The sequence below is a fragment of the Rhipicephalus microplus genome, chromosome 3, assembly GCF_043290135.1.
Source record: "Rhipicephalus microplus isolate Deutch F79 chromosome 3, USDA_Rmic, whole genome shotgun sequence".
Classification (NCBI taxonomy): Eukaryota; Metazoa; Arthropoda; class Arachnida; order Ixodida; family Ixodidae; genus Rhipicephalus; species Rhipicephalus microplus.
The window spans coordinates 13058083-13083962 of NC_134702.1; the positions used below are offsets into that span (position 1 = coordinate 13058083).

At 45.0% G+C, this 25880-nt stretch overlaps 2 protein-coding genes across 5 annotated transcripts in view; both read right to left on the reverse strand.

The window, feature by feature from the left end:
* Positions 1-215: 215 nt before the first annotated feature.
* Positions 216-7162, reverse strand: LOC119160107 (uncharacterized). 2 transcript variants are annotated; one of them, XM_037412831.2, is made up of 5 exons: positions 6710-7162; positions 4946-5216; positions 3959-4102; positions 2211-3317; positions 216-1276 (listed from the first exon to the last, which is right to left on the reverse strand). In XM_037412831.2, exons 2-5 carry the CDS (start codon positions 5187-5189, stop codon positions 1152-1154), a joined length of 1620 nt encoding a protein of 539 aa, XP_037268728.2. In that variant the 5' UTR covers positions 5190-5216; positions 6710-7162; the 3' UTR covers positions 216-1151. The 2 variants fall into 2 exon arrangements, with proteins under 2 accessions (XP_037268728.2, XP_075745021.1); XM_075888906.1 differs by lacking the exon at positions 6710-7162 and having other exon boundaries at positions 4946-6700.
* A 567-nt stretch (positions 7163-7729) lies between these two features.
* Positions 7730-25880, reverse strand: part of LOC119163862 (carboxypeptidase D) — a 129828-nt gene continuing 111677 nt past the window's right edge. For all 3 annotated transcript variants that reach the window (XM_075888914.1, XM_075888913.1, XM_075888912.1), the window contains 9 exons: positions 21484-21593; positions 19242-19300; positions 18872-18923; positions 16995-17062; positions 14933-15063; positions 12482-12547; positions 10901-11002; positions 9340-9416; positions 7730-7962 (listed from right to left, as the gene is read on the reverse strand). In XM_075888914.1, coding sequence (XP_075745029.1) covers positions 7863-7962; positions 9340-9416; positions 10901-11002; positions 12482-12547; positions 14933-15063; positions 16995-17062; positions 18872-18923; positions 19242-19300; positions 21484-21593 — 765 coding nt within the window. In that variant the 3' untranslated portion in view covers positions 7730-7862. The remainder of the gene's footprint in view (positions 7963-9339; positions 9417-10900; positions 11003-12481; positions 12548-14932; positions 15064-16994; positions 17063-18871; positions 18924-19241; positions 19301-21483; positions 21594-25880) is intronic.

The following is a 25880-nucleotide window of genomic DNA, read 5'->3' on the forward strand; positions in this document are numbered from 1 at the left end:
ATTTATTTATTTATTTATTTATTTATTTATTTATTTATTTATTTATTTATTTATTTATTTACAACAAAATGTTCTGGGAGACCAGGGAAAAAAGCTGATAGAATCATCTTGAGGGTGTCCTGGCCACCCTACAATAAAAGGTGGTGACGAACAAAAAAAGAAAACAGGAAAATGAAATGCACACACGATATATTGTACATGGATATAATTCATGCAAAAAAGTAATTTGCTTCCATAGACATAATAAAGAAACATAATAAAGAAACATAATAAATAAATGAATAATTTTCTTTAAAATCAGCGAGAAACGAAAAAGAAAAAGAAGGCGTTGTTTATGAGGCATGTTCATGATAAGAATATTGTGGTAAATATTCTCCGTAGTACTTTGAACGAGCTACAACTTCACTTCCGTGACAATGCATGAAGTGACATTGCTTATTTGTTGATTTAAGGCGTTGTAACTCTATATATATTCAGTTAAGACTACCACCGCATTATGTCGCGTCAATAGATTCATTATTGTGTATCACCCGAGAATGGTGCCGTTTTGACATCACAATTTGAGCACCTCTCCGTCGCAGAAGATTAGGGTGAGTGACACGTTTATTCTTCCTTAATTGCACGGCCCGCCTCGAAGAAGCTAGCCTTGTGCAGAAGTATTTAATAATTAGCAATTCACAATGTGTGACACAAGAACGGCAGAGATAAACGAACAGCTTAGGCATTTACGAGTGTCAGTGCTGTTCATTGTATCATTAGCGCTGGCTACAACTTCATTCATTTATTCACTCATTTAATTTAATTGTTGTGTTAACATTAAGGCTGTATGCGTACAAGTTACAATGGAATAGAAACAGAGTGATGTGTACAGATGCAACAATCGGATAATATTTCGCTTCAGCAGCGGGGCTGTAGATTTGCAATAAATTCATGCAACACGAGATATACATTAGAGAAATCCAAAGCTTCACGGTTAAAAATGCTATATACTTAGGTTCCAAAAATATGCGTGTACATATTTAATAGTATACGACGTATTATAAGCACCCTACTTTGTACAGTAAGCCCCTATTGAAAGTGTGGATACTTTCCAGTGACGGAATATATAGAATAAATTTCGTTTTCACCACTCTGTAGGTGGCAGGCGATGTTTACGCGCAGTTAGGGCACTTCGGCCACAGAAGTCTGATCATCCATAGGATCGCCAGAAATGCGTTTAACGATGCGAAGGTGTGCTGAATACCAACATACGATCCCAGAACGTCCTTGAAGTAGCCTGCACGATAAAACCAGGGCAGAAACAAGTCAGTGCAAGATTTTTCTGTAATAACTCTATATCCTTAATCACTATACCTAAAGGCAGGCATGAAAGATATCTATAATAATAATAATAATAATAATAATAATAATAATAATAATAATAATAATAATAATAATAATAATAATAATAATAATAATAATAATACCAGGTTTTACAGTCTAAAACCGCGATATGATTGTGAGAGGCGCCGTAGTGTATATGGCTCCGGCGATTTCGACAACCTGGCTTTCTTTAACGTGCACTGACATCGCACAGTACACAGGCTTCTGCCATTTCGCCTTCATCGAAATGTGACCGCCACGGTAGGAATCGAACCCGCGACTTCCTGTTCAGCAGCTAAGCCCCGTAACCACTGTTTCACCGTGGTCGAATTCTCATTCAAGACAGCGCAAGATGAAGGCAAGACAACTGCGTTGCTGCCCTGAAGAAAAAAAAATTGCATGTCGAAGTGTCAGTGGCACTCAGTGTACAGGAATCTTTAACCTCTTCACGCTATCAAGAGTGCCGATGCCGGGGCTCAGCTGCGGATTGTCTAGAAGATCGACTATGCGGCGGTCGGGCTTGGCCTGACTTTCTCTTCGTGGTAGCGGTGCGCCGCGCGCCGAGTCGCGCACCTGAGGATTTTCCGTAAACATTTCGGGTCCACCTATCCACTAAGATCTTCAATCTTTTCCTGAACTTTTACGTCACTCAAATGACTACAAGGCAACGCTCTGCAAGTTTTCATAAAGTGAAGTCTACACCCAGCACAGTGTGCCAAGCCATATTGGCACCTGGACAAACTCAAAACGTCGTTCTAAGCACTAACACTCCTCCCTCGCCTTTTGCAACTCCCCCCCCCCCCCTCGACAAAAAAAAAAAACAAAAACAAAACACGTTGTGATCTCACCTATGAGTGACGGTCTTGCGAGCAGCACGGCTCCCATGACCGTATGGCATCCGCCGATCACGAGGGGAAGTCTCTCGCTGCCGAAGTCCCTAATGATAACGGGGCATACAACGGTAACCATCGCTCCACAGCTTAGGCCCTGAACGACGGCGCAGGCCAGGAGCTGACCTCCGGAACGGGACCACGCGAGGCCCTCGCAGGACGCCGCGTTGCCACAGAAGCCCAGAATCATCGTGGCGTTCATAGACAACACGCGTCTATCTATGACAAAGCCGCTGACAAGAGAACTCAGAACCACAGTGACATTGAACGCAAGGAGAAAGTAACTCGCGAAGCTGGCTTCTACGCCACACTCGAGTGCCATGTCCAAGTAAAGAAGAACGAAATTTGATAAGACGTAGTTTTGAAGGGAAAATGACAGAGTGTCGAACAGAAACAGAGGTGAGACGAGGACCTTCCAGTCAATTCTCGATAATGTATTGGCAGATCTCCTTAAGAATGCGATTATATTGCTCCATAATGTTGGGGACGCAGAAAAGATAACAACAGGACGTTCATCTACCATGATTTTTGCCTTGGAACATGTGTTTGATACCTTACACGAGTTCGCGGCTGTGACAGGTACGCTATGTTCTTGAAAAGAAATCTCGGGGCCACTAGGAGTGTGGTACGACCCACATTCTTCATGATCTAGCGGAACCTCCTCTAGCAAAGGTTCAGTAGTAAATGCAACATCAGCAGTCGTAGAGTTGTTCACTCCCTGTAGTGTGGCATCTGTATTCTCATCTTTAACGCTTGTTGAGCTATGTTCCTTGCTTGCCCCAGATTTGAGTCGAGCGAGCCCGGCGTCCTTGCTTTTAAGATGCAGTCTCCACGGCGGTGTCCTCACGAGGAGAGCAGCCACGAATCCGTTCAGTGACAGGGCACCCAACAGCAGGAATATCTCGGGCGTGCCGTAGTGCACGCGGATGTGGTTGGCCACGAATGGAGTCAGGAAGTGCGAACTTTTGGCTGCAGCGGACAAGGCGTACGCCGTGGCTCTCCAGCGAACGAAGTACTCGCCCACCACCACAGACGTGACCACGAACATACCATTGGCTGCCAGCCCTGCGGTAGGCGAAAGGTTCATCATTGCCTTAACACACACGACAATCTACGAGTAGTCGGCAGAACAAAAAGAAGAGGGATCTACACGCCACTTCGAAGAACCAGTTCATAGCGCATGGGATGAGAAGCAAAAACAAACGACGTGTGTGAACAGCCCGAATACGAATGAAAACATTGAGTAGGCAGACCCTTTATTATGGTTGTTGTTATTACATGTACATTTATTTTCCTGCAAAACCTGTCTTAGTCGACATCATTCCTTCCTTCACTACGTTTCTACAGCTTGCTATTTTTCTGTGGTTCTGAGCAATTAAGTATTCTGAATGGAGAGAGAGAGAGAGAGAGAAATGGCACCTTGTTTCACAATATTCGCCTGTTCATGGTGCATTTTGATCTAGGTTACCACAATATTCTCGGCATATCATACACCCACTATTCCTTACGCGATATGCAAGGGAGGAGACATTGATGAAGACATAGAGGATAACGAGTGTTCTGAAATTACTGCTAATGGGGCCTCATGTTAACTTGCGACGCGTCGAAAACGTCCACCCACACGAGCACCACTGATACGATTTGGTAAAATAATAACTACGCCTGTGTGAGTAATATCAATGAAATGCCACCGAAAGGGGCCTCACCATGTACTACCCCGAAGAAGAATGAGATGAAGGACACCGTGAGGCCGAAGTAGCACACCATGAGTGCCAGGGACAAGAGGAGGGAGCTGCCCAGAGACATGTACCGCATTGGAATCACCTCACACAGGAATCCCGTGAAAATTCCTAGAAGAACAAAGAACACAAATCCCGCACATTAACGGGTTACTCATGTCCACTCAGAAGAGTCGTAAAAATGGCAGAATAATGAAAAACATTGTAGAGGAAGTAAAGTGGATGAGCACAAAGCGTTGAAAGCTGGGGTAGTTGGTAAAGCTTCATCTGCGCTCGTTGGTCTCGTTTCGTGTGTCCCGTCTGCTGCGCAGTTTGCTAGAAGATGAACAGGCAACTTCCCGTCGGCAGGGAACAAACCTGCCACCTCTGGATGACGACAATTAAGCTACGGTGGTGGTCATCCTCTCGTCTACTTTGTCGGGAATTTATGTGCACGCAAACCTGGTATTTTTAGTCAGCGCCGGTCAACAAAGCCCTGAAGTTACCTTTCTTCGTTCATTAATGGCGAGGGTCTCGTTCCGGCAGACGCGATGTCTTCAAGTATAGTATACGGTGGCTTACTGGCCAGCCGCCCGCTCGTTAAAGGGTCACGTGCTACGTGACTCCAGCTGGCAGAAAAGAAAGAAAGAAACATAAAGTGCTTCACACTCACCTTCATGGCTACGATAGGCACTGGCTAGCGCTCTCAGGTGACGCCGCATTTGTGGTACGTTGTGTATTTTACCTTGTTACTGTGTATTATATAGACATTCTGCTGTGTTATTTGTTAAGTTACTGTAGTCATACGCGACACACGGTTGGCGGGCTCACCGTTGTGAAAAGCTGCCAAGAAATGCACATGCGTTCGTTGTGAAACGGCGTGTACTTTGTCCCTTTGTTCAGAGGGTGCCTCTCTCAAAAACTAACAAAATGTAGACAAAAACGACCCGTATATTTAAACATCACTCGACATACCTCCAACCAGGCAGAGGGAAGACTGCAGTGAAGGCGGCAACGATGCCTCTCCGTGGCTGGCCCCGAAGTGTTCTCGTATGCCGACGTACATGGCGCCTTGTGAACGGTTTCCTATGGTCGCAGTGTGGGCCATAACCATGCACATTGCCAGTGTGAACCAACTTCTGCGGCTGTCTTGAAGGCGAAGCCGCAGAGACTTGCTGGTGCTGGCGTCCACTGCAGCGACCGACCCTGATTCTGCCATGATTTCTCGGCTGCATGTAGCTGCGTTCTTATAAGAGAGATGGATAGAGATAAAATGCATGAAAGATGCGATGAATGAAGAGCTTGAGACGAAAAACTGACAGACAAGACGTCCACATGAAAAATGTGGGAGACTAAACGAAGCCCACAGATTCTCAACGTAAATATATTCATCTATCACTTCTTGCTCAAGAGCATCTTGAAGTCTGTGGCACGCCGTTTTATTTATACGCTGCACTTAGGTGTATTCATCACTCTACTACATAGCATTGTTAAGTCAGTAACTTATATATAAACATTTCAAGAGGATTATACTGTTAATGCAAACGTATTCATGGTCGACGTGACTGACCATGAATGCGTTTGCGCAAACAGTATCCGTCAATCCATCCGTCCGTCCATCCATCCATCAATATATCTATCCGCCTAAGTGTGGGTGCTGTCGTGATAACCTCTTTAACTTTGGGTACACCAAAATTAGTATGAGAAGGTAAGAGGGTTCGACGATTTTGACTGCCTGATCAAGACAGGAATAATCGGAAAGTCCAGCCGCGTACGATGTGAAACCTTTTTCTACAGACACGTGTGTCACATACCCGTAAAGCACAGGCCGCGGTCTACGCGGGTATGCGCCACAGGTGTTTGACAGTTTATATCTGCCGAGGAACTGCGAGAACAGACACTGGCAATTTAAATTCGAAAGCGTTAATGAAAACTGACATCGGCAGCATTGACCCGACGAATGCAAAGAATAAATGTTATGGTGACAGTAGAAATTGAATTCAAGAATTCTGCGTGGCAATCAAGTATTCTACCACACAGCCAACGAATGTCTCGGAACTGCTTTGTGAAAAGAAACTATGCAAGTGTAATGTTCCTGTAACATCTATCATGGTTGCAGAGCTGCCAATCTAATTCTATAAGCCTAACACATGCATACTTAAATGACATAGGCGTCACGTTGGTTTAGCATCAATTCTAGCTAAATGCCATCCACTATAGTTGATCTGCGTAGCGCTATCCAGGGCTATACCATCTTCGCAAGCTCCAAGTTTCAGCTAACCACTTCTGTAGTTGGCATTACCCATTTTGCTATGTAATCGTTGCACCACTGTAAACAGCTGGTTACATAAAACATATATGACTGTTCAACATACATGCCGGGGCGTATAACATTTGCAGATATGTTCTGCATCGTTTCGTAACGTTTCGCTCAATACCACCACCAGTCACCTTCCCTCCACATGCTTTGTATAACAGACTTCCATGGCGCGTGGGATATGCCCAATTTTCATTAGGTGTATTACAACAAGATTGTCTTACTCTTGAATAGAAGTAATCAGTGGAAAGTAAAATAAAAACAGGATTTGCCTTCTATTAGGTGAATTGAACACAAACTGGTGTCGGTTATTCTTCTGCAAAACCTCTCCAACTTAGATTCGGAAACAACTTCGTGTACTACAAGGAAGTTTGACATTGAATTGAAATCACCATATGTCCAAGCGAGCAGGATGCACTTACCACGATAAGCGAGGCTACTTCGGTGTCATCAACGCTGGCGGGGCTTTGACCGAGAGGTTGCAGTACGCACAGACAAGGTAGGATGACACGTTTTCATCCAGGACGCATCTTTACCAGCTGATTCCTTAACATTTACCCGCACCCTCACGTTTGCTACAGGTCGGGTGAGCTCGCAGCACATGCAACACACCTCGGTGTTTCCATCCGGAGACGAGGGCGCGATCTGCCGTACGCATGTGGTTTCCTGCTTCGACAGCTGTTTTTTTCTAAAAGCAGCTGCCTTCATTTCTGCATGCAACCCTCAAGCTATGAGTATGTGCACTTCCAGTCGTTGCAAACATTATTTGGACGATGGCTCAGTGACAGTTTGTGTATTAATGAAAACTAACTGTCAGTGCGTGCGTACCGGGAGAGCTCGTGTTTGGCCATCGAGTGAAACAGTAATGACTTGAAGACAGTCGCAGTAAATGGCATCTTTACACACAGACAAATGAAAGAGCATCGACTATATATAATATATATATATATATATATATATATATATATATATATATATATATATATATATATATATATATATATATATATATATATATATATATATATATTGCAATAAAACATTTCTACAGAGTGAGTGGGGATTCGACCCTCAATCTGATGTGCGACGCATGAAACCTTTCCGCCTCACAGCATATATACCAGTATAATAACGGTGAGTTACTTATACACGCCGATTACCTTTATGGTAGCAGATGTACTTGGTGCTTTCTACGTGAACTGCCTTCATCACAAACTTTGCGTTGAAGACTACAGTTCACACGAAGGCCACTTCGCTCGCGCTGCAACAACTATGTTTGCTGAAGTGAGCTGTCAAATTTTCTTCGTATGACATTCCGATTTGTTGCTGTCGCATTTACCGCTTCCCCATTTCGGTGAAAATGTGACTGTTTTTTTAAATTTCTTCAACGAGCTAGCTGTAAGATAGCAAGGCATTTGTCAAAGTATAAGAGAACGGAATGGTTTACTGTTTGCGACTCTTTATTGCAATTGGTGAGCGTTTTTCACGAACGCCACGTTGCAGAACTTACGGCGTCAGACACATACTCTTCTAGTGTGACGACGGAAAGGCGAATGCATGCATAGAATGCTCCTTTCACCAAATTCTGCACTTCTTCGCGAAGTTCATCTTGCTGCCTCGGGGGCAATTGAAGACCTCTGCAAACTGGGGCGTGTTTCCGAAGGGAATGTTAACCCTGCAAAAGAGGTTAATATGTGCTCGCATAACTCGCAACATCCCCACGTTTCGTGGCACATCAGCAGCGAAAGTAAGGCGCCAAACAAGAGGGATTTTGGTTTTTGATGTCGTGCATCAGCACCAGTAAAAGTATACGTACACGCATAAAGAATGGAGCAGACATGCCTCAGTACACGAAATAAGTCACCCACTAGCGACAATGAGTTTGGGGGGTTTTACATCTAAAAAGGGCGTTATGGTTAGGAGGGACGTCGTAGCGGAGAGCTCTGGAAGTTTTGACCATTCGGTGTTTTTAAACGTGCGCCTAAATCTATTTAGCCTGCATAGAAATGTGACCACGGTGGGCGCGTTTCTACGGTTGGCAATACTAAACGAGTTACTCGACTCAGCTCAACGGGTGATTGCTAACAGAGAGTAATGTGTAGGCGCAATATTCTACTACCTTCGGCTTCCTGAACTGTTTATAATTATCATAACTGTGATCGTCTTCTTCGTTGGAATCGATAGTCGGATGACTATGTCTGATAAACGTCATCGCGACCCCAGCGCTGCTACTGTATTGCAAATGAAACACTGTCGTAATACTTGAGTTTACAAAGAGCAGTTAATATAACAGTGGATATAGTATCACCACTCTGGCACATTAATGGCGTACCAATTTTACACATACTAGGCACTTTTTAGCTGCGTGCGAGTGATTGCCAGCCGGGCCGTTATCCCGTGTCTGGCAGATGCAGAAAGGTGGAGAGGAGGAAAGGCTTACTATACACCTTTTCAAAGAACGCTTCATGTTGCACCGGCAGCACGTCCGCAGACAGAAGAGAAAAGAATGAACACGAAAACGTGCCTCATGTGACTGACAAAGCGTCAATCAAGGAGGCATAATTAATCCTCGGCGGCCGCAAAAGCATCAGCAAACTAAACAGCTGTGTAGGTTGCCCGACGGTCGCGTAATTGGCCCTACGTTGGTTCGCGAAAGAAGTAGCGACGAGATAGTAGGCACCTAAAAACTGTACTCGCAGTAAACATTCCATGATGCTTTGAAACGGCCAATACTGCATACGCGCACGCAGTGATTCATCTCCTTACGACACGGTTGAGGCATGCACTGAGAACAGAAGCAGGCTAGATGTTAAGAGGGCGATGCGCACGAGAGCCGTATATGCTTTCGTGATCTGCTGATGAAGGCGAAGCTCAAGCTCCCTTCCCTATCTTTTTTTTACGGCAACATTGTATTCATTCACTCTTCAAATATGGAGTTAGACGCGTCATGCCCCCCCCCCCCCCCCCTCAAACAAATTATATTTTCTTGCATTCGCACGTTCCACACACACGTCTTGCGACATGAATTGTGTTCTTGGGTGAAACGACCCACCTCTGCTCCGAGACGGAGTGAACGTCATCATCGATCACAAACCTCTTCGTATTCTTGTCATACTTCTTGCACCAGAGCTGCGAATCGAGTTCAGAGCGGCGTGTCACAATAAAGTATGCAATCATAGATTATAAGTGAACAAGATTTGTATAGTTCGTGTGAAAGGAAGGAAAGAGTGAGGAAAAAGATCAATAAAACCTACTGGTGGGCAGGTTGGAACTACCTATCTTCTGTTTTACCGCAAGAAAACGCGAAAAAAGAAAAGCATATGAGTACACAGCGTTTTTTTTTTGGACATGAAACACTTCTCCATCTAGTCTCGAAGGTTTTCTAAGAGGGCCACTTCTAGAAGCATCGTTCCACGTCATCGGATTAGGTGCATAGCCTCCGAGAATGGCAGGCAAGCCCGCCATCACGGCCATGCTTGCCATCTCGGAGGCCATGGTAGGTGTAACACTTTCTAATGTACCATCCTTCCATGCACTGGCCTTTAATTTGGCACTGCAGGGGGCAAGTGTGCGAGGACGCTCAAGATTTCTTAGCTCAGTCAATGAGATTTACAGGTTTAGTCAAAGTTCGGCCGATAGTTATCGTGAAACCCAGTGAGGTATGTACAGAAAGCTTTCCAGCGCCTGTGATTCCAGAGGCAGTGCTAAAGCACGTAAGGTGCAGAACGTTTTCTACAAGGGGGGGGGGGGGGGTGATTTTCAAGTTGAAATTGATTCAAGCAAAAAACAACGAAGTTACAAGTTGCCAAGAGAACCGGCGAAAAGGAATAAGAGCGTGTCGACGCGGATGCCCCCTGAATACAATCGAATGGCACGAAAAGCAAGGGAAACATGGCTTCCGCTTTCAAGTCGCTTCAGGCAAATGAAAAAGGAAAGAAGTGAATTTTGTTCTTGATGATCTAGAATGCTGGCGATAAACATACCCTAAACGTACACAGGAAAGAAGTGTACATTCATTTATGGGCTCGATTTTTTTTTGTTAAACACAATAATAATGCGATCTAACAGACAGTCATGTCCAGGAAAGTATAGGGGATGTTATTAGCACTAATTGTGAAGTAAATGTGAAGAAAGAAATAGTGGACTAAAAGATAGCTTGCCGTGAGCAAGCTATCTTTTCATCCACTTTTCTTTCTTCGTTCACTTTACAATCAGTGCTAAAAACAGCCCTTATACATATACTTTCCTTGACATGATTGTCTGTTAGATCTCAAAAATATTGTGTCTTAACGTATATAGACGTCTAGGTAAATGCTATAGCATTGGCGTATAAAGTGGGGCTTGATTCAACTTCAACGCTCCATTCCCAGCACTTAAAGTAAAACTATTCGTTTGTATCTATACATGCGCAAACATATAGCTAGAGTGGCATCGCCCGTAGGAAAAAAATTAAATTCTGGCTGCGACCCAATAGCGTAGTATATACACCGAATGTCTAGAAACTAAATGTCCGTATAGGTAATATAAACCTCCTGAAAGTTCACTTGGGAATGCATTTTTTTTGCTGTCCTCGTTCCTTCACGCTGCTTCAATGTTATTAATTACTAACGCACCTGGGCTGCACTGATGAAGTGAAGTTGCGCAGGAGTGTAGGACTCAAGACCGGGAAGTAGTTGCATGTCGTCCTTATAGATCTGTTTCTGCTTCAGGAACGCCTGCGCGCAAAAACAGTAGTTTACAGCCGTGGTACGACCGGATTCCGAAACGATTCCATTTGGTGTCTTTTTTGTTTATTATGCTGCTTGTCTTTTGGCTTTAACAAAGAAAAAAAAAACATTTGCTATTACTCTGAAAACAGTAGATAAAAAACGAATGTGAAGGAAAATACTTACAAGATGTCCCGCTTTCATCTCTTGCCAATCACCGGAGCATGGGTAAACTCGTTGTTTTCCCACCGAAAGCGATTACTAGTAGCGGCATGCAACGTTGACAGGGTCCGTGTAACGCAGACTAACGTAACAATCCATTGCGAAACAAATCATGAAAACAAGCGATAGCTACGAGACTATGTTCACAAACTTAAGTCCGCATTCACAAAAATGTATTACGCTAAAAAAAAAAAAACGTTTGCGGGAGAACGTTTCAGTCAGTTCTGTGGAGTAATCACTCCTGCTCTCTAGACAATGACTTCTGCGGGAGCTGATCACTTATTCATAACACACGAGGCGCTGACTCCACGTTGGTGGGAGGTTATTCACGATCAGCGTGTTCGGTGTTCTGTATTTAAGGGAGGCGGGCACGGGGGGAGGGGGGGGGGGGGGGGAGAGAAGCGAACTCAAAGGAGGACATGCTGCGCAACGAATTAAAAAGAAATAAAAAAATGCTATGAAGCGCTCCTCCCAGTGGTATGTCTTTGGTTCCTGGCTTTCCTGGACACGGGAAGGAAACAGTTTTTGTACTACATCATCAAAGGCCAGAGGTTTTGGGCCACCATTGCGGTCAGAAACCTGCATGGCCTAAGTGAGTGAACGTATTGGGCAGACATTGCCCCCCCCCCCCTCCCCCTCATAGATGATTATGGGAAGGGGATAGGGGCGGCTTTCTGTCATGTGCACGCCGATATGAGCGTAGTGATTTCACCACTAGACAGCAATTTCTGTAAAATATTGCCACCACGAGATTTCGTTTACATACCCTATGAGAGGGAAGAAAAACAGGCAGTTTATGCGATCGTCATTTCATCATCGTCGTCATAATTTTCTCAATCTTTTCATGTTGAAGGTCTTTCAGCACGGTGGCCTCTTCCAGCTATCTCCAGTTTACCATATCACGTGCGATCTGATTATATTTTATCCCTTTTAAATTCGTCACTCTAACTTTCCGCCTTCCCACACTGCGTCTCCCATCCCTTGGTGGCCACGCCAATTCTCTCACTGCCCACCGTTTCTCCGTCGTAGACGCGTTAAATGGCCAGCGTAAGTCCTTTTTTTTTGCTTGATCTCCTCTGCAATATCTGCAACCGCTGTTTGTTCACTGACTCATTCTACCACCCTCACATCTTTTAATGTTATCACTATCATTTTTTGCCCGATTGCACGCTTCGTGGCCCTCAAGTTTCTCTCTTAGTACAGAAAGTAGGAATTTCGACGTTGACGGGAGGTATACACAAAAGTAGACCAGAATGGTAAGCTTACCAAGTAGCTAAGACGAGCTGCCGCGTTGTCAGAGATGTCCTCGGCAAGCGTTTGTTTAGACGGAAGCTAAAAAAATAAAAGAAAATATCAAGTGTGAAAAAACTGGCGCTTTTCGTTCTGCATATGCAACAGTGACACCTTGCGAACGAAAATACGTGAGTTGGCATTGTAGAACGGAATTCGTTACGAAACGCGTTACAACAACAACAACAACAACAACAACAACAACAACAACAACAACAACAACAACAACAACAACAACAACAACAACAACAACAACAACAACAACAACAATAATAATAATAATAATAATAATAATAATAATAATAATAATAATAATAATAATAATAATAATAATAATAATAATAATAATAATAATAATGTATATTTTCACAAATACAAATTTGATGGAGGGAGCGCGAATAAAAGCGACTCGTCTCTACTTTCTAACCCCGTTATATACATAAAGCAGAGGTGCTGGTGGCCACACAACGCACAATCCGGTGAGAATACACAACGCTAACGCCCCAAAACAGATCATTTGTAAATTTCAAACAAACTGCAGACCGTGGTGGAGGCGAGAAAAAAACGACCAATACATACACAGATCAAAATTCAGAATAGTTCAATTTGGCAACTACACGAAGTAGGCGTACGGACGAAGAATGGTGGATGAATCGAGGGCTCGTCCGCCTCGGTGGAACAGTGGCCACGGTGCTGACCCGACGGTCGCGGTGTCAAATCTGGCCGCAGCGGTCACATTTCGATGGAAGCGAAACGCCAGGGACCCGTGCACTGTGTGACGTCAGTGCACCTTGAAGGACACCAAATGTTCAAAATTTCCACAGCCCTCTGCTACGGAGCCCTCTTATAATCATTTAGTTGGTTTTAGGACTTAAAACCCCAGGTAAAATATTGCTATCGACAGCTCGTTTCTTCGTTAGACACAGCGTAATGAAACCCAGCACATAATGAAGCCAAGGAACGCATGCGGGACATTATTTGCAGCCTTTATCAGTATAGTGCAGTAAATATGTCATAAGTGGAAAGGGATTTAAACGCTCGATCCCCCTTACTGCAAAACCTGAAGTGCGTGGCACGGGCACCCAGAGACTCCCATTCCTAGCGTTCCCACTGCACCCTTTACCAAAACGTCGATGGCAGGAATGTTTAAGGCAAGCATGCGGGCTTTCCCCACCACGAGTCGACTCTCGTTTTAGAGAAAATTCGCAAACTCGGTGTGCGACATGTGCGCTATACTTGCTGCTGTTATTTATTGACTGCATGCTTCTTGCGGCAGTTAATTGAGATACACGTGCTCTGCAGCGAGCACCGTCAGGTTGTTTCACCTATCAGATGCAGCGACGCAGCACCGGTGCCGCTTAACAGGAGTGGCTATGCTATACTATACCGCACTATACTATACTATACTATACTATACTATACTATACTATACTATACTATACCACACTATACTATACTATACTATACTATACTATACTATACTATTCTGCACTATGCTGTACTATTCTATACTATACTATGCTATACTATGTTATACAATATACACGGCTATGCTATGTATTGTGTAGGCAGCAGCGCGCATAACCCGAGCGATGGCAAAGGCCAAGCGACGGGAGTTGCGCAGTGAAGCGACACGTCGACCCAGCCTCGGAGATACTGCTCTCCCGCGTTTACTGCAGGAGGAAGAAGAAGGGTGATCGGCCGGCGTGACACCGGTCACCTGAACCACGTGGCCAAGCCGGGTAGGCCGGGGGAACAGGCGTGGAGCAGGCCTAGTTTCATCTAGCGGCATGTAGCGGAAACAGCGTAACCCCACATGTAGGTGTGTGCATGGCAACAGGGGTCACACGACACAACACTATCCTCCTCCTCACCCTCAAGTGCCTTTCCCTCACCCTTACAATGACTGACCATTATGTTGTACACTGTCTTACTCGCGTGCCGCCAGGCAGCACGAGGTGACAGCCCACCCTCGCCCTCGCTTTCCGTCCTCGCCCATTGCTGTATACGCGGCTATGCAACACATGGTTCTCCCTGCGTAATACCGTGCATAACTATAATTTGATTTGTTTCTTCCCTTCCTTCTTTCTATCCTTCTTACCCTTGTGTGACTCCTCATCAGCATCTATGTTCTTTCCCGCAACATTTGCTCTATACACGCTGCAGCACTATGTAGGGCTATGCCATACAGTGGTTTCGCCTGCGATGCGCCAAGCGACGGCATCGACAGCGCATACGACAACCTGGGTCCCTAAAGTGCCCTATTGCTGGCGTATGTTCCACCCCGAACTAGCTTGACACCTCCCACAATTTAAGCCCAAGAAAACATTTTTGTGAGAGTCACGTACGTTTGCACCTGATAAATTATAGCATCCAAAGGCGAGTCCTATACCTCCCGCCTATAAAATGAGATGGGTATTCTCTTACCTTCATATGCGTGACGGGATCTGTGACGTTTCCGTACTGTTCCAAGAAGCACTGGGCTTTCTTGCGAAATTTCGCTGCCGTCATAGGTGGCCACCAATTAATGAATGCGCCGTCGTCATTGTACTTCCGTCCTACGAAACAAAAGTTATTATCATCATCATCATCATCATCGTCATCATCATCCTGACTACGTCCACTGCAGGACAAATGCCTCTCCCATGTTCCGCCAGTCAACCCGGTCCTGTGCTTGCTGCTGCCAATTTATACCCGCAAACTTCCTAATCTCATCTGCCCACCTAACTTTCTGTCTCCCCCTAACCCGCTTGCCTTCTCTGGGCACCCAGTTAGTTACCCTTAACGTCCAGCGGTTATCCTGTCTACGCGCTACATGCCCGGCCCATGCCCATTTCTTCTTCTCGATTTTAGCTGTGGTATCCTTAACCCTCGTTTGTTCCCTAATCCACTCTGCTCTCTTCTTGTCTCTTACGGTTACACCTACCATTTTTCTTTCCATCGCTCGCTGCGACGTCCTCAATTTAAGCTGAACCCTCTATGTAAGTCCCGAGATTTCTGCTCCATAGCTAAGTACCGGCAAGATGCAGCTGTTATATACCTTCCTCTTGAAGGATAGTGGTAACCCACCAGTCATCATTTCAAAATGCTTGCCGAATGTGTTCCACCCCATTCTTATTCTTCTAGTTACTTCAATCTCGTGGTTCGGTTAGGCTGATACTACCTATCCTAAGTAGACGTACTCTCTTACAACTTCAAGTTCACAGCTACCTCTCTCGAAGCGCTGTTTTTTTCCGAGGTTGTTACATTGCTTTCGTTTTCTGCAGATTGATTTTAAGACCTACTTTCTTGCTCCCCTTGACTAATTCAGTAATGATGAATTGCAATCGGTCCCATGAGTAGCTCAGCAATGCAATGCCATCGGCGAAGTGCAAGTTACTAAGGTACTCTTCACTAACTAATATCGCTAGTTCTTCCCATTCTAGGTCTCTGAAAACCTCCTGGAAGCACGCATTGGAAGGATCGTATCACCATGTCTTACACTCTTCTTGGTATTCTGTCACTTTCTTTACGGAGCACTACGCTGGCAGTTGGTCCTCTGTAGATTTTTTCCAGGATTTTTATATATGCTTCGTCGACGCCCCCATACCCGCAATATCTGCATGACTGCCGATATTTCTACAGAACGAAATGCCTTCTCGTAATCTATGAAGCGTATGTATAGTGTTTGGGTGTATTCTGAGCACTTATTTATCACCTGATTGATAGTATGAACGTGGTAGATTAATTGTTGAATAGCCTGTTGGAAATGCTTGATTCTTTGGTTGATTGAATTGTAATGTTGTCTTCATTCTGTTAGCAGTTACCTTTGTAAATATCTTGTATATATACGATGGAGAGGAAACAGATCGACCTGTAAATATTCAAGTCCTTGTCAGCCCCTTTCTTGCGGTTTAAGATTATTCTAGCATTCTTCCAAGATTTCGGTATCCTCCGCATCAGAAGACACTTCGGAAACGGGGTGGCTAGTTTTTTTAACACACAGGCATTGCATAGCATATAAGTGCACGCTAATATTCAATGAATATGATGTATTGTACCGGTACAGGAATTTAAAAAAAAACGTGTCGGAAGATTAAGGTATGGCATATTGGTAAAAGAGGTAGCGCGTGCATGAGCCAACCATCGATTAACTTGCATAAATATGAAGTCAAATGCCTTAGCAGTCACTTAGCAGTCACCCCCGCACGTGTCATGTTGATAGGTTTGCCTATTGCCTGGGCATGTGGAGGTAAGTTTTCGTGCCTTAATTATTTACCACCGTTGTACGCATATTTGGTTTTTAATAGGCGTTTGTGGTGTCCCGACTTCCTTCTCGGGTTTGAACGTCCTGTATTCTCGCGTTTTCATTTTTTTTTCATCCCGTGTTTTCGCTATTAGTTCGTTCTTTGGGTGACATAGCCACTAGCCCGCTTTTTCCCACTTGTTCAGTAAGATAAATATGTTCATTGAAACATCATGGAATAACAAGCAATAAGTAGACTCTTACCTTCACTGTCGAACCCGTGTGTAATCTCATGAAGAATTATGTAGCCGAGAGTGGCGTAATTTATGTACCTGAAATAAACAGTTAGGCCGCTCTCAGACCAAAACGCACGCTCCAACTGCGATTACTTCTTTTTTTTTAAGACGAAAACCCCAAATGCCTCATCAAACGTGAAACTTGATCGTATTGCGTCGAGGGCGAATAGTGCACAAAAATTGTGGTCATTGCATGACGTCATCACGTGACGTTACAAATCGCCAAAATTTGTGACGTCATTGCGATGGCATCATGGCGTCACAGTGACTTCGCATCGCATCATAGCTTGGTAGTCCGGTCATGAAGGCGATGCAAAATCAGGTGAGGTTCCTCCCATCTTGGAGGCAATGCGAAGCCACGTTAAGAGCACAAAGCTTTCTAAGAGTAGCTGGGCGGCATTATTACATTGGCTAAGATGAAAACGAAGATTACTTCGAAGAACCACCAGAACGCAGCAACTCGATTGGATACTGAGTGATCAACTATGCATCACGGAGAGCTTATTCATGCCGCTTCCCTGAATCCATGACCTCATCTTATATAAATTACTTGCCGAATTCGAAAACATGTTCATTGACGCGATGACGCAGGAGAAGTTAGTGCCTGTAGTTGGCATAGGCTTCTACTTAAATTGTGGCCTATCTAACAAAACAAAGCAAAACAAAATAAAACAATTGTAAGCAAGCAGATCGTGAGTAAAAAAGAAAAAAAATTGGTCGCATACCTGGGCGCTTCGCTGCAAAGTACATTGAAAGACAATAGTCATGCACGGCGTGAGATATGATGCCAACTGGCAGTAGTGTGAGTTTTTTTTGACGCAGAGCCACTGGTAGGTGGCAGCACCGGGTCGTTTTTTCGTTCATTGCATCGCATTGTCAGCGCAATGTAATAAACACTTCAGTGTTTAGAACTACGTATCCATGCAATTTGTAAATAAATAAACACACTACCTAATACTTAAGTAGTGATGTGTCGCTTCAGACATGCATAGTATTTCCGTTTCGATTGACAATATTCGTAAGTATGAACGCAGCCAGTGCATCAAGATGGGTGTGCGTTGAGCACGAGGTTAAACTTTCACTGAACCATTCGACAGACAGACAGATGGACGGACGGAATGACGGTCGAACAGACAGACAGATGGACGGACGGAATGACGGTCGAACAGACAGACGGACGGAATGACAGTCGAACAGACAGACGAACGGAATGACGGTCGAACAGACAGACGAACGGAATGACGGTCGAACAGACAGACAGACAGACAGACAGACAGACAGACAGACAGACAGACAGACAGACAGACAGACAGACAGACAGACAGACAGACAGACAGACAGACAGACAGACAGACAGACAGACAGACAGACAGACAGACAGACAGACAGACAGACAGACAGACAGACAGACAGACAGACAGACAGACAGATAGATAGATAGATAGATAGATAGATAGATAGATAGATAGATAGATAGATAGATAGATAGATAGATAGATAGATAGATAGATAGATAGATAGATAGATAGATAGATAGATAGATAGATAGATAAAAACTTCTGCGTGGAAATATCCCTACAAAGTCTACCCTCTGTAGTAGTATCGCATGAAAAATGAAGCACCTAGCGACGAGTACTCACCGGGCTTGAGATACAAAATTTATCGACTAACAAGAGATTTAGCTAGTCGATAGTGTGGAACTAAAATTCTTCTTACTCCTTGATGCAAAGCTGGAATAATGACGCAAACTCGCATAATCAGCATAGAAGAGTTCATTCAAAGCTCATTTACAGGGGAACAGCGATAAGAAGGCGTAAGGGTGAACATTAGAAATACTGCACTTACCTTGGCAGTCCGGGGTCAAAGAAGGGGTCTTGAATAATCCCTGCTGGAATAACTGGAACGAAGAAACGCAGTACAGCGTCAGTGTAGCGTCCTGCGTCTTTATTTCTTCACGCAAACAAATATGCAACAGCTTCCGAACCACGATTAAGGATGATAAAATGTCTTTTTTATGTGCGTTCGCATCCTCCAACAGATCTGTAACCATTCTTTGCTGGATGAAATTCCTAATCGACATGCTTGCCGAAATGTATGCATAAAGTAACAGCGCAATTAGCGCTGTCCCATCTCAGTGATTCGTGATATGCGCACATCATGAACGGCAACCTGCGGGCGCACTTTTATGCCAAGATGTGTTTAATTAGTGCCTCACCAATTTTATTGTCCGTCCGCGAGTAATAGGCGTTCACCATGGCAGCGTTGAATGGCTGGCTGAAATTTAAAAAGCACGAGGCTGAAATTAAGCATATGTAGAAGCATGTAAAACACAAGTGGTGTCCAAGCTCGATAAGGTGATGCATTCAAAACCACGTTTTTTTTTTTACTGTACAATTCTAACGTCACAATACCGGTACCTTTCCATGTTTAGTACATTTGTGGCGTTGCCGTTGCCTAAAACTATAGGAATTGAAGCTTGCGTTGGATCAGTTAATCTAAGTGATGGGTAATTAGGTCAGGTAACCAAGGTGACGGGTAATTTAAATAGATAGAGAAATGTTGCTTCCACGTGGTGTGTGCCTAAACATAAAGCATGTTCGTAAGAAATTATATACTTATGCTATCTGCAGAGTACGTCTCTTAATCGCTGCCTACCTTTTTGAACAGTAACATTGGACAAGGGCCACATGTAAGCTGGCCAACGCGAAAACCACGTGAGAGGCTTCGCGTTTTGTAGCCATCTACCATCGACCTCGCAGTAAAGATATAATACAGAAAACAACGTAACAACATTATAATGAAGTGTTTAGCTTGAAAAAAATCTGGTCTGGCGTACTGTGATATACCAATAATAATAATTACTGTGGTTTTACATGCAAAACCACGCTATGATTATGAGCCACGGCGTTTTATGATGGATTGTTTTCAAATTAATTTCGACCGTTGGGGGGGGGGGGGGGTCTGCAAGCATCTATATATCTAAGCACACGCGGGTGTTCTTGCATTTCACCCAATCAAAATGTGGAAGCCCGGGCTGTTGCCAGAACTAAGGGGATAGTTGTTGGAAGGAGGCTGAATTATGCGTACTCTTAAGTATATTCGTATACGTGCATTTGTGCGTGAGCGTGTGGTTACGCACACAGAAAATGAAAATTTTGGAGAGAGCCCCCCCCCTCCCCTTCTTTATTTTCCAAATTATCGTTACTTTCTACAGTAGCAGATTAATCGCGACGCCATATAGGCGACTAGTTGCGTAAAAGCCCGCGATATTGTCGGCTCAAATGCGGATCCGTGCGAGCCTGCACCGATGAGTGCGCACTACAGGCTGACCATCAAGAGCCGGACAGCCGTGGTGACTCCTCCTTCGGAGATGCGTGCATGAGCGGGACTATGAACATCAAGGTGGTCATTGGTCCAGCATTTCATATTAGGAACCCGCGGTAACGCTTGTGGTCATCAAAAACGGGTATACGCCACAGGCATTAAGCAAGTCCCATCTATATAGACTCACCGTTGGTGCACTAAAGGTGAATGCAATTCTTTAGCCCTACAAACTAGTATATACTGCCACAGAAATGTGTGAGGCCGAATGCGTATGTGCCGTAACATTGGTCAAGTTCCCCCTACTCACAACTTCCATTTAAAAAGGAAGACAACAACAGTTAAGCCAACAGACCACATGCGCGCTTACCGTAGTCACGCCACTTTCACATGACAAGTTTTGGTTATAAAAAAGGTGGTGGCACTACTGCCATCTCAAAGCTTAACAAAGTGTTTTATAAAGAGCAGCGATACAACATATGGGATAATCTTCGGCGAATTCTTACTTGTAAGCTTGTGTAAATACTGGTACGGTCAAAATGCGATAAAGCCACAGGTCTACTACCATTTGAAAGGGTGTTATGACATCACAGCACCTTTTTTAAAGGGTGCACTCGTTACACCCTTTGAAATTTTTGCTCTGCACCCTTTTCTTAAGGGTGCTGAGCTCTGCACCCTTTCTCAGCACCCTTTTTTGAACATCCAAAAGGGATCAAAGGGTGCTCGTCTGGCGACAAGCTCATTTACACCCTTAAGGGTGAGATTTGGTTTAGTGTGTATACCATCTCAAAGCTACACAAATAGTGTTTAATGGAGGGCAGTGACGCAACATACCTGAAATACTTGTGAAACGTATACGAATGCGCTAGCCTGACTAAGGGAGCGCCACCATTTGCGCTGTTTCACCGGTGTCCACGAAGCAGAGCTGGTTGAGTTTTGCCGCAATTCGGTCATCTCGGTGGGGCCTCTCCGGACTTCTTAAATTGCATCCCGCTACAGCGTATTTTGTAGGAGAATCGACGTTGTGCGTGGCCGTGGTCAGAAGATGAGATAAGGCACCTAATTTCTGCAACCCGGTCGGGAACACGGCGCAGTGCCTATTGTGCGTGCGATGCGAAGGGTAGTTCTATACTTACCCTTCCCCCGGTCTGGCTCTCCCAAGCAGGGTGCGCAGCTTGTTTTTCATGTGCAGCTGTGCGCATGCCACGTAGTAGTACACGAACGGGTCATCGTTGAATCTCTTACCCTGCACGCCGGAACGCGCCAATCACTTTGCGCCAAACTTGTGGAACGTAATTGATTTCTCTATTTAAGTCGCATACCAGTTGGATAATACAAACAAAGTGCAGTATACGCACGTATTTACACGGGACAACTTAAAGCGAAACAATGAACACACTTTCGTTTCCTACCATCTGCAGTACTGGTAATCTCGTGCGTAACCACGACTCGCACGCTTATATCAGAGCCAACACGATCCTTAGAGACCATTTTTTTTTACGATATGATATCGGTATCTCATACAATCCCACATTTCAGTCGTCATGCTGAAAAAAAAAATGGATGCACCTAACCCTCTCGCCGTCATATCAGGTGCACATGTTTTCCAAGGATCTGCCCTTAGTCCCCTCCTTTTCCCAATATATATTTACGACTTGCCCGATCATAAAACCTGCAGCACTCGCACGTTCGCCGATAACTGTGATAACTGTGAGCACCCTATCATTAACCTGCATGATCACCTAGATCTCCAATGAAATATTACCAGCGTGCTTAATTGATGTAACGCATGGTTAACGACCCCAAATCTTTGTAAAAGTAAGCTCGTGTCCTTTTCCCGTCCTCACAGCCCGTATCGTTTCCAGTATTCCGTCGTTAACAGCCCATTTGAATCGGTACTATCTTATAAATATTTTGGAATAACCTTATCGTATGACTTATCATGGCGCACCCACATCGCTAATATAGTATCAGCGTCCAATAAAGCACTCGGTTTACTCAAACGCCATCTTCGACTTGCCCCCCCCCCCGCTATGTTAAATTACTTGCCTATCAATTACTCATCAGACCAAAATTAGAATATGCATCTGCCATATGGAGCCCACATCAAGCGTACCTAATGAATGCATTAGAAGCTGTACAAACTCGTGCCGCCAGATTTATTCGCTCACCATACTCATACGATATCAGTATTTCATCTTTGAAAGCCATATCTGGACTACCACCCTTTTCTTTGCGTAGCCGCACTGCAACTCTCATGCTTTATCACAAACTATTCTTCGCTCAATCCACCACTTGATTCAACAGCTGCAACATGCACATCATCTCATTGAACCAGCCATCCCTTTCCGGTTGCCTGCCCATCGTCACGCACCACTATACATTTTCTGCATCCTTCTTTTTTCGAACAGCTACAGACAGGAACGGCCTTCCCCGGGACATCGTCCCCATCACCTCATCATCTGCCTTTCAAGATCGTATTATTGATCATCTTCAACTATAAAACTACATTCACTGCGTTTGTTAACCTAAATACAACCCCACCCCTTATGTAATGCCCCTTCAAGGAAGGGGTGGGGGGGGGGGCTTTAAGTTAATAAACTCAGTTGAACTGAACTGAATGTTGACGGTTCGCACTGCAACAAACTCCTTTCATGGGTTAGCAACAAGCCCACTTTGCGACTCTTGTCACGTTTCAATCAGTCAGCATTTTACCCAGACGAGAAACGCGCGAGAAGGTGGGACATAGATATACGCTTCTCTGTGACACCATTTCCGGCGCTTTTCGAGTGTAAACATGAAATACCAACTATATCGATACGCTACCATTTTACAGCACCCATACATAAGCTGAAATTGCATTGATACGGTTTTAGATGTATCAGTTATTATTACCTTTGAGTAATGGCACCGATAATTGCTTTGTGGTCGCTATATGGTAGACCGTGATTGGTGCCGCGCCCTACTTCGCCCCATCCCTGGCGAGTACCAAATCCAAACACGACCTGTTCAGCGTGGTTGGCTGACTTTATCTCAAGAAGACGCACTGCATACACTGAAGTTTGTTATGTCCTCGTCGGGAACTGATCAAATTGATCAACTCGGGAGCGTAATACTTGTGTCCTTTCGCAGCGCTGTCTGCTTCAAGGCGCTTCCACTGGGCTTCTTGGGCGAGAACTGCTCAATTCGTTGGGCACTGTGGTCAGGCTGTTTTGCTGGTCTCTAATTTCCGTGATCTACCATGGCAGTCTTGTATGAGCTGAATGAGTTGCTAGACGGGTCTACCTTCATATATAAAAGCGGGGAGAAGGAACGTGCTTTGTACATTTTGCAGGTGCAGTTATCGTCCGTTATGCGCTTCGCGTTCACTTCCAAGAGAGATTCGATTGACTGATTGCTTGATTGACTGATTAATTAATTGATTGATATGCGAATTTTTTTGTTTCGAAACCATCAAATGATTATGAGAGACGCTGTAGTGGAGGGGTCCGAAAACTTTGACTGCCTGGAGTTCTTTAACGTGAACCTAAATCTGAGCAGACGCAGCATTTTCGCCTACATCGAAAATGCAGCCGCCGCAGCCAGGATTCGATCCCGCGACCTGCGGGTCAGCAGCCACCTACACCACCGCGGCAAGGCCACGAGAGATTCGAATCACGTCAAACGACACCTTCGAAAGCAGCTGCAACCTAATATTTACAGTGAACGCGTGTGTGAGGGATAAGGTTCGGGTAATCACGGCAACTTAAATAATCGTTGTCGAGACTGACGAAGACATTTGCAACTTGAGTTATAAGGCTTTAATGCCACGAAAAAAAAAACCGATAAAGAAGCTTGGCGTGTTACATGGCAACAGCGAAGAACTGCCTTAAGTACGAGCACGACACACGTTCTCGAAAGACAAGGTCTGACGCTTAGCGTAGTCCCCCACTGCACTGCACAAGGTTTGAAACACTTCACCGTGTGACGTCGAAGGCAGATGAGTCGATGCGTTGCGTTGCGTCTTACGCCGACATCAGCGATGCCTCAGGCCTGGTCGGAGCGGAGCGTGAGGCAGAGTCGATGTGTGGCAAGCACGTCCCGGACAGCCAGTAGTAGGCCCAGGTCTGGAAAACGCCCGGATCCGAGTACAACGGACCGGCGCCGGCTGCTGGATCACACGGTAGAAGGGAGCCAGGCTCGTGCGGACCACAGGTACAGGTAGGCTTCGGGACCACGACCCGACGAGCGCTTCAGCCTGCCACTGTTTCGTTCCGATCCTTCTTCTCGAACGCCCCGTCGTCGTCTTCCTCTTCTCTCTCATCCTGGCTTGGCTTGACTTTGACGACACGATTCCGCCTTTTCCTTGTCTCATCGTCATCTTCGTCGGCGTACGGCACAGCACAAACTCACAAACATCGCGCACCAGATGAACCTACCGCGCATATCATGACAGCGTGGGAGGGTGTTCCCAATGCCCACAGGCACCGTATAATCCATCACGCGGTTTTGATGCTTGTATCGTAGTTTTATTTCTTGAAACGAATACTGTGCTTTATGTTTATCACCTCATTGCAAAGAGAGATACCGGGCGCCGTTATCATCCACTGTGGGATTTGCACTTCACAGGAGGGTTTCGCATGACATCAAACGGCTTTGTCGAAACCTGGAGTTTTCTGTTTACGCCACCCTAAGCTTTGATTGATATGTGGCGTTTAACGTCCCAAAACCACTATATGATTATGAGAGACGCCGTAGTGGAGGGCTCCGGAAATTTTGACCACCTGGGGTTCTTTAACGTGCACCCAAATATGAGCACACGGGCCTACAACATTTGCACCTCCATTGAAAATGCAGCCGCCGCAGCCGGGATTCGATCCCGCGACCTACGGGTCAGCAGCCGAGTATACCTTAGCCACTAGACCACCGCGGCGGGGTGCCACCCTAAGCTTACAGTCCCGCCTAACTTGCCACTTTTATGGTACCTATATTCTTTATCGCTACCGAAAGTCTACCGGTCCGAGGTGAACATATTTTATCAGAGCGCACGACTACGCGGACACAAGATAAGAAGAGACGAACCGCAGCGCTGACTCGTAACTGAATTGTTATTGGCAAAACATGAATGGAAGATATGTTCAAGTGCGGTCAACATAGAAGGACTGATCCAGCTTTCAGTCCTTCTACCAGTCAGAGTGTCTACACATAGAATGGCAACGCCAAAAACACCGCGAGACACGTTCATGATAGGAATATTTCTACACGCAGCAAAGTATGAAGCCTTACACACACGTTTACAACACATGCTGCAAACAGTGAGCTTTTCATTCGTTTACTTCCCCCCCCCCTATCTTTCCTCCACCTAGCCCGAAGAAAATTGCCTGACTTGCTTTAAATAAAGTTTATTCTGCATTCTATGTCATTGCCCAGCATACCAGACCAAACGACGTAATATGGAAGCCAAGCTCTGTCAGCTGGATTCACGGCCGCTTACAGAAGAGAAGATCCTGGGACCTTGGCCGACGGCTTCCCTTACGCGCAAAGCCACGAAAGC

What these genes read in the sequence shown, in the direction of transcription:
- LOC119160107 (XM_075888906.1), bottom strand. Translation starts at nt 5,249, where the DNA reads ATGCATTTTATCTCTATCCATCTCTCTTATAAGAACGCAGCTACATGC. An exon ending in TTCCCTCTGCCTGGTTGGAG is followed by an intron (nt 4,103 to 4,945) that starts GTATGTCGAGTG and finishes TTGTTCTTCTAG; the next exon opens with GAATTTTCACGGGATTCCTG. An exon ending in CGCAAGACCGTCACTCATAG is followed by an intron (nt 1,277 to 2,210) that starts GTGAGATCACAA and finishes TTTATCGTGCAG; the next exon opens with GCTACTTCAAGGACGTTCTG.